The sequence below is a fragment of the Lycorma delicatula genome, chromosome 3 (genome assembly GCF_047948215.1).
Source record: "Lycorma delicatula isolate Av1 chromosome 3, ASM4794821v1, whole genome shotgun sequence".
NCBI lineage: Eukaryota > Metazoa > Arthropoda > Insecta > Hemiptera > Fulgoridae > Lycorma > Lycorma delicatula.
This window is the reverse complement of record NC_134457.1, coordinates 51,372,911-51,390,636: the sequence shown is the minus strand read 5'-3', so window position 1 is coordinate 51,390,636 and position 17,726 is coordinate 51,372,911. Positions and strand designations below refer to the sequence as shown.

The 17,726-nt window shown below is 26.9% G+C and overlaps 1 protein-coding gene across 6 annotated transcripts in view; it reads left to right on the top strand.

The window, feature by feature from the left end:
* LOC142321589 (uncharacterized) overlaps positions 1–17,726 on the top strand; it is a 74,473-nt gene that overhangs the window by 39,554 nt on the left and 17,193 nt on the right. For 2 of the 6 annotated variants that reach the window (XM_075359806.1, XM_075359807.1), the window contains exon 7: positions 6,761–6,814. In XM_075359806.1, coding sequence (XP_075215921.1) covers positions 6,761–6,814 — 54 coding nt within the window. Of the gene's footprint in view, positions 1–6,760; positions 7,133–17,726 lie in introns of all 6 variants that reach the window. The other 4 variants (XM_075359802.1, XM_075359803.1, XM_075359805.1 and 1 more) reach the window with 3 other exon arrangements.

Here is a 17,726-nt window from a genome sequence, read left to right as displayed (position 1 = left end):
CAAAAGCTATAAATTAGCTATTAACTAAATCTTTCAAAGAAAGAGTTGAATAGTTAAGAAACTTTTTCAAAGTACTACTTTAGATGTTACAAAGTCATACCTGAAAATTTATTGCACACAGATGACTATAGTTTTCACAAAATGTTCTATCACCAAACGTTACGATGCACAATAATTCAATTTTAGATTCTACTTACAATATGGACAGGGCTTGAAGTTAGTTAAGTATGCAGCTTCTGATATTTCTTGTAGATAACTCATCTTTAATGTGAACAGATTTATTGATGATAAATTACAAAATCACTTTATTAACTGAATTCATTGCATTTGTTTTATAACATTAATAATACTTATAATTCAGTTTTCAGATGAGATGGTTTTTTTTTGTAATCAAAAACATTGTGGTCATTTGATAATTGACACAACCTATCATATGGTGGCTATGATTTATTTCAAAATAGTTAAATTTAAGTATTTCTGAATGTGACCTCCCATTAAAATTATTTCCTTGTCCCATCTTTTCATCAAACCTCTTAAAAGAATTAATTATAGTAAAGAATTCACCATAGTTTATTTAATTTACTTATTTACAGCAAAGCAATGCATTTAACATAATAAACAGTTGTATTTACCTAAAATAAAAAAAAAAAACAATGTAAATTATCCAACATAAAAATTGTAACATTGTATAAACCTTAATAATAATTAACCACTACCAAAAGTAATATAAATTGAACCATAGTATTTGATTGTAAAAACAAATTAATTAATATACTAATAAATTTTCCGAAAAAATTATTTTTCATAAAAAAAGTGTGATAAACAGAATAAATTACCACACTGATTCAGTTCTGTACCAAAACTCAAAGCCCAGCCACAAGACAAACTGTATTATGGACAGACTGATTCTTCATTACATGAAAACTGAAAAGGTGTGAAACAGATGCCTTTGTCTTGTTGGGTTGGTTGGGTTGGAAGATTAAAGTGGATCAGCTTAAACAACTCAGGACTGTTAATATACCCTCACATCAAGTAACAAAGAAACAATACATTAGCAAGCTTTCTTTTCTATAAAACCATGGGGAGACCAATTTATGATGTAGGATCCCATAATAGTACATATGGGTATACCCTTTTGATTTCATTCAACTGACAAAGTTTATTTAGACTTCTGAAGTATATGAGAATCAGTAATAATGATGTGATCTTCAAACAATAGTACATTGCTTGATATACCAGGGATACAGTATGATTCCAAATTGCACAGCAATGTCTTGATAGATGATTCTATACCCAAAAATAAGAAAAAAGTTTCATATAAACATAGGTCAGAAAACTTTCATTAGCAAATTTCAAATTATGAAACATTTAGCCCTGCTTTATGCTCCGTCTGTGAAATTAAACTTTTTAAAGTTTAACTTATTAAAGTTTTTGGGGTACACATCAAGCAGTAAATTTGATGCATCTTTATAGTTTTTGATCTAAGAAATTGATTAAAAGTATTCCCAGACCTCTGTCTCACTTAGGTTTTAGGTAAAACATGAAAAGGTTCTGTCAGAAAATTCACTTTTTTAGGTTTGGAGTAATAACATTGTTAATTTACCAGTAAACAAATAAAAATTTCTAGTTAACTTTTTTAGAGAGTTTAATTCTGAGAAAATTGATGTAAATAATGTCAATTAAAATTAAACACAAATTTGGGAAGTTCAACTTTATTACAAACAAAACACACAAACTGGATTGGAAAAGTGGTATGATGTTAAACAGAGCAATTTTCGTTAATGTTTGAACAACACAATATAAATGGAAAACAAATTGACAACTTATCAGTAAAAGAAAAAAATAATGAAAAATAGATTTAACAAAAAAAAAATTAAATACTTTTTGGTTTTTCCAAAAAATTATTATATATCAAAATGGTTACTTAATAAAGCTGCAAATATTTCTTCAAAGCAGTTAGATCAGTGTGGCCACCATCCTGTTCAATGCATAGTTCTGCTCTGTGAATCTGTGCTAACCAGGTACCTCTAATAGCATCATTATTATTCCTAATAGTAGCTCCAGCTTGTATTATATGATGTCTCAATTCTTTTTGTGTGCCAATACGAGCGGAATAGACTAACAACTTCATCCTACTCCAAAGGAAAAGTCTGGTGGTGTGAGATCGGGAAATCAAGATGACAATTTTATTGGTCCATTTTGACTATTCACTGCTTACTAAACTATTCATCACATCACGACAGTAGTGAGCAGGTGTACTGCCATTGAAAAACCACATCTGTACTCTATCTATAAGTGGAATATCTTCCAAGAGTTCATCAGATTTTTTGCAAAATTGCAAGAACTGTCCTCCATTGAGCCTTTGCAGTAAGAAAAAAGGGCCTATGAGATTATCACCAAGAAGATCACACCACACATTAAATGAAAAAGCACGTTGGAAATGACTTGTAGCAGTCTCATGGGGATTTTCTTCTGCCCAAGTGTGAGTGTTTAGATAATTTACAATCCATTTCTTTTAGAACAGAATTCATCAGTAATTAGAATATTACTAACGAAATCAGAATGTTGTTTTCATTTTCTAATTAAGCATCGACAGAATTTCATACATTTACCAAAATTAGGTGGTAATAACTCTTGCACACGTGTTGTATGCAATGGGCATAATTGTTTGCTCCCATAACATTTGCCACACACTTGATTGCGAAACATGAAAGCGATGTGACAACTTCTGGTGCTTGAGGTGAGAAATAATTGAACCGCATTCCAGATTGTTTTTTCAGCATTGGCATTTCTCACAAAACATTCACAACCAGGATCGAATCGTTGTGGTTTAAGCATACCTGTTTTTCAAACTCGCCAAAGTCTCTCCAAAGCTTCAAATATTTCACAATCTGGATAATTTTCCCGATATTCATGCACAGCAGCCAATCCATTTTCATTTACTCTACCATAAATTAACTTCATGTCAATCAACTTTCCAAATGAAAACAAATTTGTGGTATCACCCATTGTGAATGACCAAACAATAACAACACAAACACCACTCAAATCGAAATTCAAATGCTAGACATTAAACTTAATTGTTGATGAGCTGTTATTGCCAACCTATGAAAAAATTATGTTTTAGAATGTCTTTCAGATTTATTTTTATAATTTTTAGCATTGTATGTAAAATGTTCTGTTTAAAATTGTATCAACCTTCCGATCCAGTTTGTGTATTTTTTTTATTAAAATTAAACTTCTCAAATTTGTGTTTAATTTTAATAGACAATATTTACATCATTTTTCTCAGAATTAAATTCTCTAGAATATTAACTAGAATTTTTTATTTGTTTTTAACAAATTATTAGTTTTTTTTTTATTTTTAATGAAGTTATTTTATTCCAGACCTAAAAATGTATATTATCTGAAAAAACGTTTTCATGTTTTACCCATTGTCCTTAAGATGTAAGTGAGATAGAGGTTTGGGACCACGTTTATTCAATTTCTTAGATCAAAAACCATAAAGCACTAAGTTTACCCCAACTCACTTGATTTACATTCATACATATCATTCTCATTCATCCTCTGAAGTAATACCTTATGGTGGTTCCAGAGCTAAAGAAAAAACAAATTTACCTCATGTATTTTAGTATGGTTTAGTTTCACTATGGGACCAGAAAGCAGAGCTAAATGTTTTGCTAACAAACCGTTTTCTGACCTATGATTATATGAAATTTTTTTTTTCAGCTGTAAAATCATTTTATGAGAGATTCCTGTGCAATTTGGAATCACTCTGTATGCATATTAGTAAGAGACCATTCATTTAAAGAACCTCTTGGCTTTCAAAATGAAGCCTAAATTTTTGTAGCTATCAACAGATCTTATGTTCTTCAGGTGTCAAATGGAATGGGGTTTCTGGATGGACAAAAGGAATTAATATGATGAGCATTTCTATACCACATAATCAAAATTAATAATACCATTTTTACAAATTTTTATTGATAAAATGACTTGTACCAATTTATTCAGTCTATTGTTAGTATTTCATCAGCAGTTACTTGCTTGTTATTTTTCATCTTCATCAATTTGGTGCTATACATCTGAAAGTTAGTACTTCAACTGGTCTTCCAAGATCGTTTATCAACAGGACACCAAAATTGTAGACATTATTAAAATATAAAATTCAGTTTTAAAGTAAAAATAATAAGGGTTAATTTCATTACAGACAACCTCAAACGTATTTTAAACTGTTGCCAAATTTTAAAAAATGAAGTAAACAAATAATTTTTTGATGATGATGTAATTATTATTATTAAATGGCCTTGTATTATTATGTTCTTGTTAAATAATTTAATTACAATAATTTATGTACGTTTGTAATTGCAATGTAATGTGAATATGTGTTTTTAATAATGATGTCAGTTGTTGCTTCTTTAAGGCATGCTGTTTTTATCCTAAAGTATGTGAATGTTTTAATGTTTGTATGTGAGCCCATTGCCTGAATGAATAAAAGCTGTTTCAAATTAGTGTGATTATTGTAATAACTATCTTAGTTATTCAGCATGTCTTGTTTTATACTTATATTTTCTACAGAGTAAAGGTTATTTGTGTATTTTGTACTGCATCCTTTTATTGTTTTTGAAGTGTCTTTCATTATATACAGTTGTGCAATTCTTTTCTTTATAATTGTGTTAACTTTACTTTTATCAACTTTTCTATATATGACCATCCATATTGATTGATTATTGTCAGGAACTTTCTCTATAGTTTTTGACCTATGAACCAAACTGATTAATAATTTAAAAAAAACCCTGATATCTATAACAATCAATACTGATGGTACTGTTTTGTTTAACTTAATATTAAATTAGATTACAATATTAAATATAGTATTGTAGCTATCCTATTTAAATTAGTGTTATTTAGGTTGTACAGTTAATGTATATAATATTTGGTTGTTCAAATTAATTAGTTAATATTTCTTTACCAAAATGTGTTTTTATTGATGTAATGATCATTATAAGTAAGGAAATAATAACAGCTGTTGGGTGTTCCTCCGAATTTTAATATTGAAATCATTAGTGATTATTAAAATAATAAAAACTAGTTTTTCAAAATTTATTTGCCGCAATTGGTTTTTAGTCATTGTACTTGATTATTTGACAATTCTATTGCAACTTTTTAGGGTAAAATATTATATTTTATTAAATTATGCAACCGCCAGAATCTGTACTTGTTCTAATATATTAGTTTGATGTTTATTAAAATTGAAATTAAAATGTTTACTTATATATGTATATTTTTCAAATATTTAATGTATTTTTTTTAGCTGGTTTGGTGTACATAGCTTTGGCAAAGAATGATACAATCCTAGATTATCAAAAACATAATTATATGAATATCATATAGTAGTAACAAAGGGAAAAAATAATTTGATCAAAAAAAAATCATTAAATTAGAATTTAATTCTTATACTTTTCAAAGAAGTAAAAATAAAAAGCAATCATAATGCCAGCAGTTAATCTGTGTGTTTATTGGTATGGTGTGGCTATGAGAAGAATGAATTGTGAACTCATTTTGAGGAAATGATACTGTTATGTAATTGTAAATATTTAACCTGTATTCTTAAGTCGGTCACTTGATTTCAGTTTACTAAAGATTGAACCGAGAGCATATAAAAATTATTAATAGATAATCAATTATAAAAAATAGTTAAAAATTACCTTTATTACTTCAGTTCAAAAAATTATTGTATCTGAATTCATATATACATACATACATTGTTCAATATATATATATATATATATATATTTATTATGTATACATATATGTATGTGTTTTCTTTTTTTTTGTGGGGGGGGAGGCATTTAACTATAACCAAATGATAATTCTCAATATTATGTAGCTTTATATTAATATATTAAAATATGCTGTTTGCTCTGTCCCTTGACAGATGCAGGCCTTACTTTTCTTTTATTTTCCAGTATTCTTGCTTTTCTTTAATGATTCCTTTGTATGTATCTTCCCTTAATAAACCATTCATTTACTGCTATGAAGAATATTAATATCCAGTTCTTCAGAGTCCTGTTTTTCATCATTTTCTCTTAGTTACATTTGCTAATTTTTTATCATTATTATTTTCCTTCAATCTATTATCCTTTCATCCCCTTTCTGTATAGTTTGTATTTCACCTTCATAATAATTTTCTTCTAATTTCTACATTCCGTAGAAAAAAAGTTACTTTATTTTATGTACCATTACTTAAAAAATTAGAGAATGTATCAAACATGTATCTCTTATAATTCATACAAATTTAATCCATGTAAATTAAATTTATATGAATAAGTTTATGTAAGTAGTTTATATTTAGAGCTTTCTTTATATGCCTTTAAGTTTAATTTTTAAAAACAAAAAATTTATTTTAAACATTAAATCACATAATTTTGTGATATTTTAAGAAAGATCAAATGAATAAGATTGTAGGTAAAGTTGTTCAAGAAAATAAAATACTTTTTCATTTTCATTTGTTTGTAATATTTTTTTAATTAAGAAAATCATTTGATCTTTAAAATATAAATCTGTTAATTTAAATATAGATCTTATGGTATCTTTTATGTTGAACTGTAAAATAAATCTGAGTAAAAGAGAGAATTAAGTAGAAAGTATGTTATTAATCTGTTTATAATAATAATTTTAAATGATACTTTTTTTTTCACTTATATATTTCTTATTTTATTTATATATTCTTTTGCTAAATAGTGTTTTTAATTATTTTTAGGAACCTGAACCAGAAAAGGAAGGAGGAGCAGAATCTTGTGCTGCTATTGATCAGGTAGATACTGACAATGATAAAGAAACTAAAGGGGCGATTGTTCAGGTAGTTGGTATGGAAATGACAGAGAGCTGTGAAGGGGGTCAGCGTTGGAGCCGACCTCCCACACCTGTTCCCGCTCCTGTTCAACCTCCTGTTGGTCCAACCATCCCTACAGAACCAGCGCAGGAGATATTCCTTGAAGGATCCCTTCCTTTGCAGTCACACCTATTGGTCAGTCAATCAGAGGTACAAAAATTACCTCCTGATGAAGAAAATAACGATGCTTCTGTAATTCTTGCAGGCAAAGTCACCCTTTCACTCATAGGAGTCGATTCAGTAAGATTCTCATCATGATCATGTCATCTAATTATTTCTGTTTACATTTCATTTATTATTTTGGTACATGTTTTTTAATTTTTATTTTTTACATTTTTCTTCTGGTGTTTTTTTTTTTTTTCATTACAGATCTTAATTTTATTAACAAATTGAGAATTTCTATTTCCTCTTCTATTTAATTAATTTTAACTTGAAATAGTATTAAATCTCATATTATGAGATCAGTTTTTTCTCATTTGGTGCATTTTTAAATGTGTTTAGTGTATTGATTTTAAAATTTCATAAATAAATTATATGATTTTTCTGTTGCTTATCCTGTTAAGAGTTCTGTTAATTATTTCAAATGGATTAATGTGAAATATTTAACAATATTTTTAATCCCTTTACTTATTACAATATTTTTTTATAAATTTAATTCAGAAGTATTTCTGATTACTTCAGTTTTAAATTATGTATTCTCGTAGAAAAACTGATTAAATTAACATTTACTTATCTTGTATTTTATAAATTTCATTTTGTATTTTTTCTTAGCAGACATTTTGAAATTTCCTATATTTTTTTGAAAAATGAAAAATATTAAGAGGTATTTTGTAATAAGAAAATTATTATTAGTTATTAAAGTAGTAGTTTGAGTAATATAAATAATGGAAAGATATATTTAATGTATAAACTTCTGAACCAAACAATTTATTTTCTGATGTTCATTTTTGTTCTGCTTTGTTTATATGTAACTCATACCTCTCATCAACTTTCAGTCTAGGGACAGTGAAAGAGATATAATTTACTTCATATGACTAAAAATTAAATTTTTAATAAAGCTGTGATTTTTTAATAATATCGAAGTTAAAATATGAAATTGTATTGTAAAATTTTTGTATGTTTATTTCATAAATAAATTTGTTTGTGGAACTGATAATGTTTTAATACATTATTTATCAGTAAATTTAAATTATTTTATACAGTTATAAGGAGTGTTGTAACTATTTTGGTAATTTTATCATACAATTTTGGTGTAAGGGACTGTTTAATTTAAACAATTTTCATGTATTATAAAAATTAAAAAATTTTTCATTCTCTAAATCAGCTTTGGAAATTCCAGAATATTTGTTGATTATGACAACACTGTAATTTTATTTTGTGTTGAAATAGTTTAATAGCTAGTTAAATATATTAAAAACATTTTTCTTGGAATTTTATTTACAAGTAGCTTTGATTTACTTCTATTATTTGTTTGATTTGAGTCGGGATACTTCTTTTAAATAATTATTTTAATTTAATGATTAACTAAAAGCCAGTTCCATTTGGGAATATTTTTGACAATTTATAAACATGTTAAATTTAATAGAAATTACTAACACCCACTAACTTTCAGATATTAAGTATATTTATTTTTTAGGACTCAAATTTCTTTTCTGACACAATCTTAACAATATTCTAAAGTAATTATTGTAATTAGTCATGTATATATTGTAAAAAACAATTGAGAAGTAAAGTATTTTCTTATAAACGTTTATTTTTTATTTATTTTTTGTTTCCCTTATTGCACAGATGAGATTTCCAATTGCATTAAAATAACAGTAGTAAGGTAGGTCATTTCTCTCTTCTGTGGTAATGTCAAAGAGTATTAAGTTACCATTCTCCAGCTGTTCTATATTACTTTATATAAAAATAATCATCCACACTTTATGATGCAGATAATCTATATTCCTAATTATTGTACAATCTTTATTTTTTATTTCTTAAATAGTACTGTTTTCCCCCAATAAGAGTAAATTCATATTTATCAGGCACTAAAGACGCTAAAATAGTATTTTTTAATGAACTGTGCTGATTGTTTGTCTGTTAATGAAATTTAATTTTGTAATACATTTTACTATGAAACAAAATACACTTATATAAAATGGTAACTTTCTCTTTTATTTTCAGTTTTATCATGTCTGAATTTTCAAATTTTTACCCAATTATTATTTTAGTTCAAGCTTTCAATTCTAGATGGTGTATGGTATCAAAGTTAGGGTTTTCTGAATATTTACTTTGTTTTGCTTTTAAGTATATTGAAATATTTCTCTTTTCTTAATTAAAACAGATTGCATTTGTAATGCACTCAATATAATTATAGTACCGTAACTTTTCTTTTTCTTTTTACTGATAAAGGTTTGAAGAGATTTGTTAAATTATTTGCTGACTTTCTAAGAAAAATAACAAAATTTTAATTACACTTTTATTTACTGCTTACTCAAGAAATCTAATTTAGTTGTGCTAAATTTAAAACCAGCATATATATATATATATATATCAAGGTTCATAATGTTATGTTGCCTTCTTCCATTGATAGGCCAGCACACATGCAAATTGATGAATTGCTGCAAAATAAATAATTGAAATTGATTATTATTTTCTATTCTTTTATTGTACTTATATGTATTTTTATATAGGTTTACTGTGAAGTACTCCTATAATGCTCATCAGCAAGGGCTAATGTTCCATGTTAGTTCTCACTGATAAGTATTGTAACATTTTACATATAGTTATCATTCTTTTTGAGGCCTGATCATATTCTTGTTTTATTTCTTTTAAATCGGCTATTGATTGTTTGATGTTTATATTTGATAATTGTGTTTTAAATTTTAGTTGCCATGGATTAAAGCTGAAGAATGAGAAAAATCTTTCTAGCTCAGTCTACTGGGGATGTTTTGGTCAGATAAATATAGTATTTTGGTATCATGCCAAAGGTTGTCATAAGGTTTCTGACCAATTTCTAGACCACTTGTTCATAAAGTTAGACTAAATGTACATTCTTATTCACTCTCAAGATCCTCAAGTGTATAAATTTTTTCACAATCAGAATTTTTCAATTTTATACAGTAACTGGTATAATTCTCCTGAATTTATATGCAGTGTTCTTTAATGTTGTTATTTTGTTGCCATGACCTAAAAATTATTAATGCTTTATCTCATAAATTTTTTCTGTAGATGTTAATGTTTGATGGGTGATTTACAGTACTTTATTGTATGTAGAATTAAAAGGATATTTCATCACAAATTTCAATACTCAAACCTAAATTTGTTATATAATGTTGTTGAATTAATATTATCCTTTTCTTTTTTGTCAGTTTATTTATTTAATTTATATTTATTTTTTTTATTTTTCATAAATCATAATTTTTAGGGAAATATCATCTAATATTTTTTTTTGAAAAGCATATTGATGTGATATCTGTGTTTTACATAAAATAAATTGAAAAATTATTTGTAACATTTTATCACAGGGTAGGAAATTTGTTGTTTAATTAAAGTGGGCAATGGTAAACTTCTCTACTGGCTAAAAAAAAAAAAATATGTGAGTACTTATTTTCTCTTAAACCAGTTAATTTTACCAAATTCTCGTTTAATATTTCACTCCAAACTAATAAAAGTGTCATTTGGTCGTTTTTCCTTGTTGCCACTTTTATTATGCTTTTCCGTTATGTAAATATTCATCTGAAGCAAATATAGTAATGTTTTATGTAAAGAGTTTTTGTCTAATTGTCTGATGTATTCATAAATTTGTATTATAACTCTTCTTTGATGACCCTATGTGTGCTTTTCTACAAATCCATTGATTCAGTTATTTTTTTTTAATATTTTACTGTACTATGTATACTTGTGTGTTCTCAGGCAGTCATACTCTTGTGATTTGTTTGACTCTTCTGATGGTTTTTTATTGACTTTTGTACTGATATTACTTATTGTCATTTTTTAACTATAAACAAACATATTCCATAAGGGAGAATTTTGATATTTCCCAACTCAATTTATTTATGTATTACTTCAGCAGAAGACCTACATTTTTATTTTCCCGCATAAAAAAATGGCCAAAGTTATTAGTGATATCAAAATAATTAAAAACATATTTCTCCAAAAAAATGGGAATGCTTCCTTGATAAATCCATGCTGTGCTAGCAGCTGATTATTACTGCATAGTAAGGTTCCTACAAAAAAGTCAGTATTCTCAATTCACTAAACAATACACTGTTTTGGATGAATCGTTTATAATTGTAGAAAAGTTGCAGAGATCCAGGCTGAAGGGTTAGTTAATCCTTTATTGCAGTGTCCACTGAGCAATAGTATATAAAATCTATTGATTCTATTGTTATATGGGATGTATTAGTAGAGCTGAGATACATATTATTTTTGGAGTATTTAAACAGAGAATTGAAATTAAAGTATTTACAATTACTGATATTGATTTCCTAAAAACTATGTATATATTGTAGTGAAATTAATATTTTTAAGATTTATTCATAGAATTTATCTAATACAGTATATATATATATAATATGGTTATACAGAATGCTTTTATTACTGAATGCTTATTATTCAGGATTAAATTATCTGTTGGAAAAAGTGAATAGAAATGCTTTTAAAGTAGTCAGAAAAGAGTTGTCAAATTTAAAGATAGTTATTATTTTTAAAATTGGAGATGGATTTCAGAACAGTATTTATTACTTACGTACATAATAATTTAAATATTTTTTTATTTCTTTTTACAAATACAAATTTTTATTTTTAATAGTTTTTAAAATAGAACATTCTAAGGCGAAGATGATTTTTAGATCAAATGCTAACTAAATTTATCATTAGACACACAAGTTCTGGATTTATTAATTAATGCTTATCTCTTTCATTTACCTTGAGTTGTTAAGTAATTATTTCAAATTGTTCAGTTTTTCACACTACTTAATTGTGTTATAAAAAGCAGTAGGTGCATATGTTAAATTACGAAGTCAATATCCTTTACTTTAAATTACTTGCAAATCTCTATTTAAATACTGAAATAAAATACTTCAGTCCTATGGTGAGATAGCAGCAGGTTATACATCGTGCTTCTTGCCAAGACAACCTAGTAAATGGCCTATGTTGCAACTTTTTACATGTAGAAAACAAGAAGGGATTCAGCCTACTTTTTTCATTAGTGATGAAGTAGTTGAACAATTTAAATTGTTAAGCAGTTAAACAAAACTGCTAATGATTTTATATCAAGTGTTTTATATTAAAATAATAAATTTCTCTATTTAATAAAGTACCTTTTAAAGAAACTGCTAAAATTAATTATTCTATTATAAATATAATTATGAATAATTTTAAATAAAATATTTTACTAAGTTTAAGAAATAACTATTGACTATGAATTCTGACAAATTCATAATTACATATCTATAAATTTCATGAGTAACATTTTTTATTGTTTCCTTGGAATTTTTCTAGTTGTTAAAAATATAATTAACTTAAATTGAAGAGCAAGAGATCCAATATTATCTTCATTTTAGATTTTTTTCTATTACATTCATTTTAATCTCATTTGTTTTCTTTTATTATTTGTGAGGATCTACATCCTGAAGTTATTAATTTGTATTTTCCTTTTCAGTGATAAATTAAACAAAATTAATAAATTTTCATTTATTAATTACCTGATTTCTAAATTATTAGTTTTTATTTATCTGTAACATATTTCAGGATAATAATTTAAATTTTAAAAATTACCAAAAACGCAATTTGTCCTTATGAAATGGATTATGCTTATTTAGGTTTTCATAAGAAATACATGCATGTAAGGCCTGTTCAAAAAGAAACTAAATGTTTTAGAAAGTATTCATTGGTGGCTTCTAGACATTAAAAAGAGCTTTGCATTTAAAAAAGAAATTAGATGGATACTTTTGAATTCAATTCCATACATTATTTTAAAAATAAGGACCTATAATTTTTGTGGATTTTTATTCTAACGTAAAAAAATTATTTCCATGATGTTTTTATATTTAAGCACATCATTTTATTGGTAAAGGTACATAAGATGAGGAATATAAAAAAATTACTGTTTAAGTGTTAAAATGTGTAGGTAAAGAGTATTTTTATATGTTTAAAGTTAGGTTGAGATTCATGAATAATTATTCGAGAGGATGGAATATAAGAAATTTGTGACTGTGACTATTGCAACCATTGTGGTGGTGACTTCTTTCCAGTTGTTAGAAAAATTTATTTCTGAATTTTGAAAATGAAACAGATTATCAAATATGAAGGGCGCTTAAAGAATTAAGTTCATTTCAGCCACAATATATATTGGTATCTCAGCTATTAGTTAGAAAGGTGGTAGAATTTGATAGCAAATAGCACTTTAGTTGTTACATTATACAATGTGCTATGATAAGTATCAAGGGAAGAATTGAGTGCATTTCAAGAGAAAAGGAAAATCAGAAAAGCTGATCCAGGCATTTCAGAGTTAGGGCAGAAGAACAAGGAGTTAGTTGTAGATTGAGAAGTTTGAAACATTATAAAAAATTAAGCAAGTTGAAATCAAAGCCTTTTTCTCTTCATATCCATTGTATATTAAAAATGTTTGGGAGCGTCGTTCCAAATTAAGAATTTAATATTCAAAACCTTGTTGAAATCTCCAAACTGTTTTATTGTCAGGCATAACAATTGCTGATGGCATTATAGTTTAATCTAATAGTATAGAAAATGTGTGCAACATACGAGGCATGTTTTTAAAGTAAATACTGTTTGAAATTTTGCCGCTGCTACGCTGCAGTCGGCATTCCCCACATGTGCACTGTTGGCAAGCACACCTGCTTCTGTTGGCAAGCCACAGATACCATTATGGAAATATTCAACTGTGTTTACGTTTGTTTGTGAGTATTTAAAATGCCTTCACTGATTGAGAATCCCACCAACTGTGAAATACATGGTGTGATTTGTTTTCTTAGTGCTAAAGACATGAAAGCAGCTGAAATTCATCATCATATCAGTGAAGTGTAGGAGAAAACATTATGAGCAATGGAATGGTACGAAAATAGGTTGGAGCTTTTAAAGATGGCCGCCAGAATGTTCAAGATGAGGAACAGAATGGATGACCTTCTGTCATTACTGAAGATTTGGCGCAGAAAGTTGACGACTCTTGAAACTTTCAACAATCTCAACACTCTTGAAACTTGAGGAACCTCTTCAGTTTCATCAAGTTTCAAGAATGTTGTCTATGAAATTATGACCGAACGCTTAAATTATCGAAAATTGTGCTTGTGCTGGACAAAAATGTTGACTGAGGTGTACAAAACCAAATGTTTAGGCAGTGCGTTTACTTTTCTTGAGTGGTACAATGTAAAGGGTGATGATGTTTTAAGCCAAATTGTCACAGGTGATGAAACATGGGTGGCTTACATTACACCGGAATCGAAGCAGCAATCCATGGAATGGCGGCGATTGTGTTGCAGTGGTTATGAAGTCAGATGGCAGACTTGTATGATGACTGTGTTCAAAAGCTTGTTGTACGATACAGCAAATGTCTTAACATTGGTGGCAATTATGTATAAGAGTAGATTAAAGTACAGGCTTTCCAATAAAAATAAAATTGTTAAGAATAGTGTACTTGTTTTTTTATTTTTAATTTCAAAATTGTACTTACTTTAAAAACATGCCTAGTAATTTAAAAATTTGGTATGAAGATTCGCTAGGTTATAATGAAGGTGAATGCAACCAAAACAGTGATGAAAGTAATTAGAAAAACAAAGAAACATGAATATCAGAAGTGTTATTTCTTAGAGTTTTTAAAGTTCCAGTGTCTGTGAGCTGTGAAAAACAGGATGAAAGTGTTGATGAGAAGCTAAATTGTAGAACTGAAGTTGTTGGATGTCTTTTAATGATTCAGTCCATGCCCTATTAAGCAGGATCCTTAGCAGCATGTAAAGCTCAAATTTGATGCTGCTTCAAATATTTGGTTTCTTTTTAATTAGATGCTTTACATATGAATGTATGGTTTAGACATTTATTGCAGGACATATGTAAAAAACTGGCTCTCAGATTACTTTATTGTTTGTTCTTGGACAGGGGTTTCAAACCAAATACAACTAAGATCTGCTACTATAATGAATAAAGAATTTTTGTTTTTATCATCATTAATAGAAAAGAGTTTTGAGTTTTGTTTAGGTTTATATAATTGTAATTAGAAAATGATTGAGATTCCTTCCAACAAAGGAAAAAAAAATTAAATTTTTTATTAAAGGATAATCACTGTTAAGATTATTTATTAGATTATTTTTACCCTTATCAAAGTGGTTGGTAATTGCTAGCCATTAACCAGGGGATGATGGTTTAGTTAAATTGTGACATTTTTAACATTAAAAAAGAATTGAAGAAATTTGCTTTTATACAGTTAATAGTTTTCTCGTTACTTGTTTCAGATTTTGTCATGAAATTAAAAATTCTTTTTTATTATTATTTTTATTTATTCATGCTATTTAACACTTAAATTTTCATTTTGTGGGTTCATTTTTAATCATTATATTTCACAATACATATCAACATATATTGTCAATGTCAGGGACATGTTGGGGCTGTATTAATAGACTGGATAGAAACTGTTATGAGTAAGAATTTTCTGGTTAGATTGTAATATGATAATAATGAAGAACTGCTGCCATGTAGGCTGAAAATAATCAAAATTATCAGGAGAGGAAATTCAGTTTTAGCAGAAATGGTAGGTTTTTTAACAGTAAATTGTAGAGTATTAGAAGAGCATGAAACTTTTTCTATATATACAGAACAGACTTTGTGATGTGGTGGTGGGGGGGAAGAAACAAAAAATTAAAAGTAAATTTTACATATGATATTATCATGTACTTTAAATTAAAACACAAGTATCTTTAAATCCAGAGGCTCATTGTAAATCAGTTAAGTTTACTTAATTATGATAAAAAAAAACTGAAAAATATTAAGATTGACATTCTAGCATTAATTTCTTAAAATATTCATGGTTAACACGTACACTTATCTGTTGATTGAGTTAAGATTAAAGGTTAAGATCTTTAACAATGAAAATTTGACAGAGAATTAATAACCGATTATGATAATTTCTACTGCTTTTTACAATTTAATTGTAATCAGTATAACTTCTTAAAACAGAATTCACTGTCAGTATCTGTAGACTAATATCTTTTGTGTACAGACACCACCTTCCTTATTATTGAATTATTTATACATAATGATCTCTTACAATCATATAATATCGAATCACTTACATTTGAGCTCTGCTACAGATAAGTTATGCTTATTACAATTTAAATATCACATTGAAAAATCTCATTACAACTTTAATAATAAGTAGTATTAGTAATTTGTACATGTTGGGTTGGTTATTTTCTAATTAATAATGTCCTCTACTGAGTTGTATGTTCACATTGTGTTAACTTATATTAGTTTTATTAAAAAACAACTTTGAAAGTCTCCAAGAAATTGTAAATAAAAAGTTTTACTACAAAATATTATTAATGAAGTTTATTCTTAGAACACAAATTAGTAAGAATTAGTATTTTACTGAATAAAATGAATTACATTTTATGTACATAAAAAAAAAAAAAAATTGAGTGTAATGGGTCAATAAATAAGGAGGCTGAGTTTATATGAAAAGATCAGAGTTACCAGGGTGAGCTGAGAGAATGTATATCAGTTTATAACTACATTAAAGCAATAATTTATTCTTGAAGAAGGAAACATATCTGATTATTTTATTAAAATTATTTTTGTTATAAGGTGCATAGTGTATGATTGCAAAATGTAGAGATTGACTGAAATAATAATTACATATATATTTTTTTTCTCTTTTCACTAACCAAGATTATAAATTAGTTTTGTTATCATTTATGATGTATTTAATTTACAGTGAAAATTTTTATTAACGATTAAAAAGAAATAGGTATGTTTACTGTAAAGTGTCATCTAAAATTAAATTTGGTATCTCTTTGGCTTCCATGAACTTTTTATGTTTGCATACCACAACTCTTAAGTTGTTCCACATGATTTACTTTTAAGTCATTATTCTATTGTCTCACTTCAGATTCTGAGCCTAATTACAGTTATTTTGTTGCTACCTCAAGCTATCTGATCGATACACATTAATTTAATTCTATTTACATGGAAATTCAAATCCATTTAACTTAAAAGTGGGCTCAAATATATATGTTAGTATTTTAGTCAGACATTTACAGGACAGCTTCATCTTGGTATGATCCATAATTTTTTATTACATGATGTAATGGAATTTGAATTGAATTCATCTATTTTTATAAATTAATCATTTCTAATAAACCATAATTTAGTAGGTAACTCATCATATTTACCTTATGATGTACAATTTAAATTTACCAATTTCACTTCTGATGATGTGAGTTACTTTCTTTTTTTCCATTCATTAATGTTTTCTTCATCAAATAATAATTTACTGTCTAGTTAATCTTTTTTATGTAGCGTGTAGTGACTAAAAATTGATATATTATTATTTTTTTTGAATAGCCTATACTTCTATAATATTTATAAGAATAGTTGAGCAGTTTGTTACGTTTAGATGACTGATATTACATAACATAATTAATGGAAATACTATTTCATCAATAGAGTTCTTGTTCTTTAAATTGTATCTGCTTTCTTTATATAATTAATGTACAACTTAGATAATAATCAAGCTTAGTCTTCCTATTTATTGAACTCTGAATAATTATATTTCAAAAAGTTTCATCTAATCTAATATTTACATTTATACTTGAACTACAAGTGATTTTAAATTAAAAAC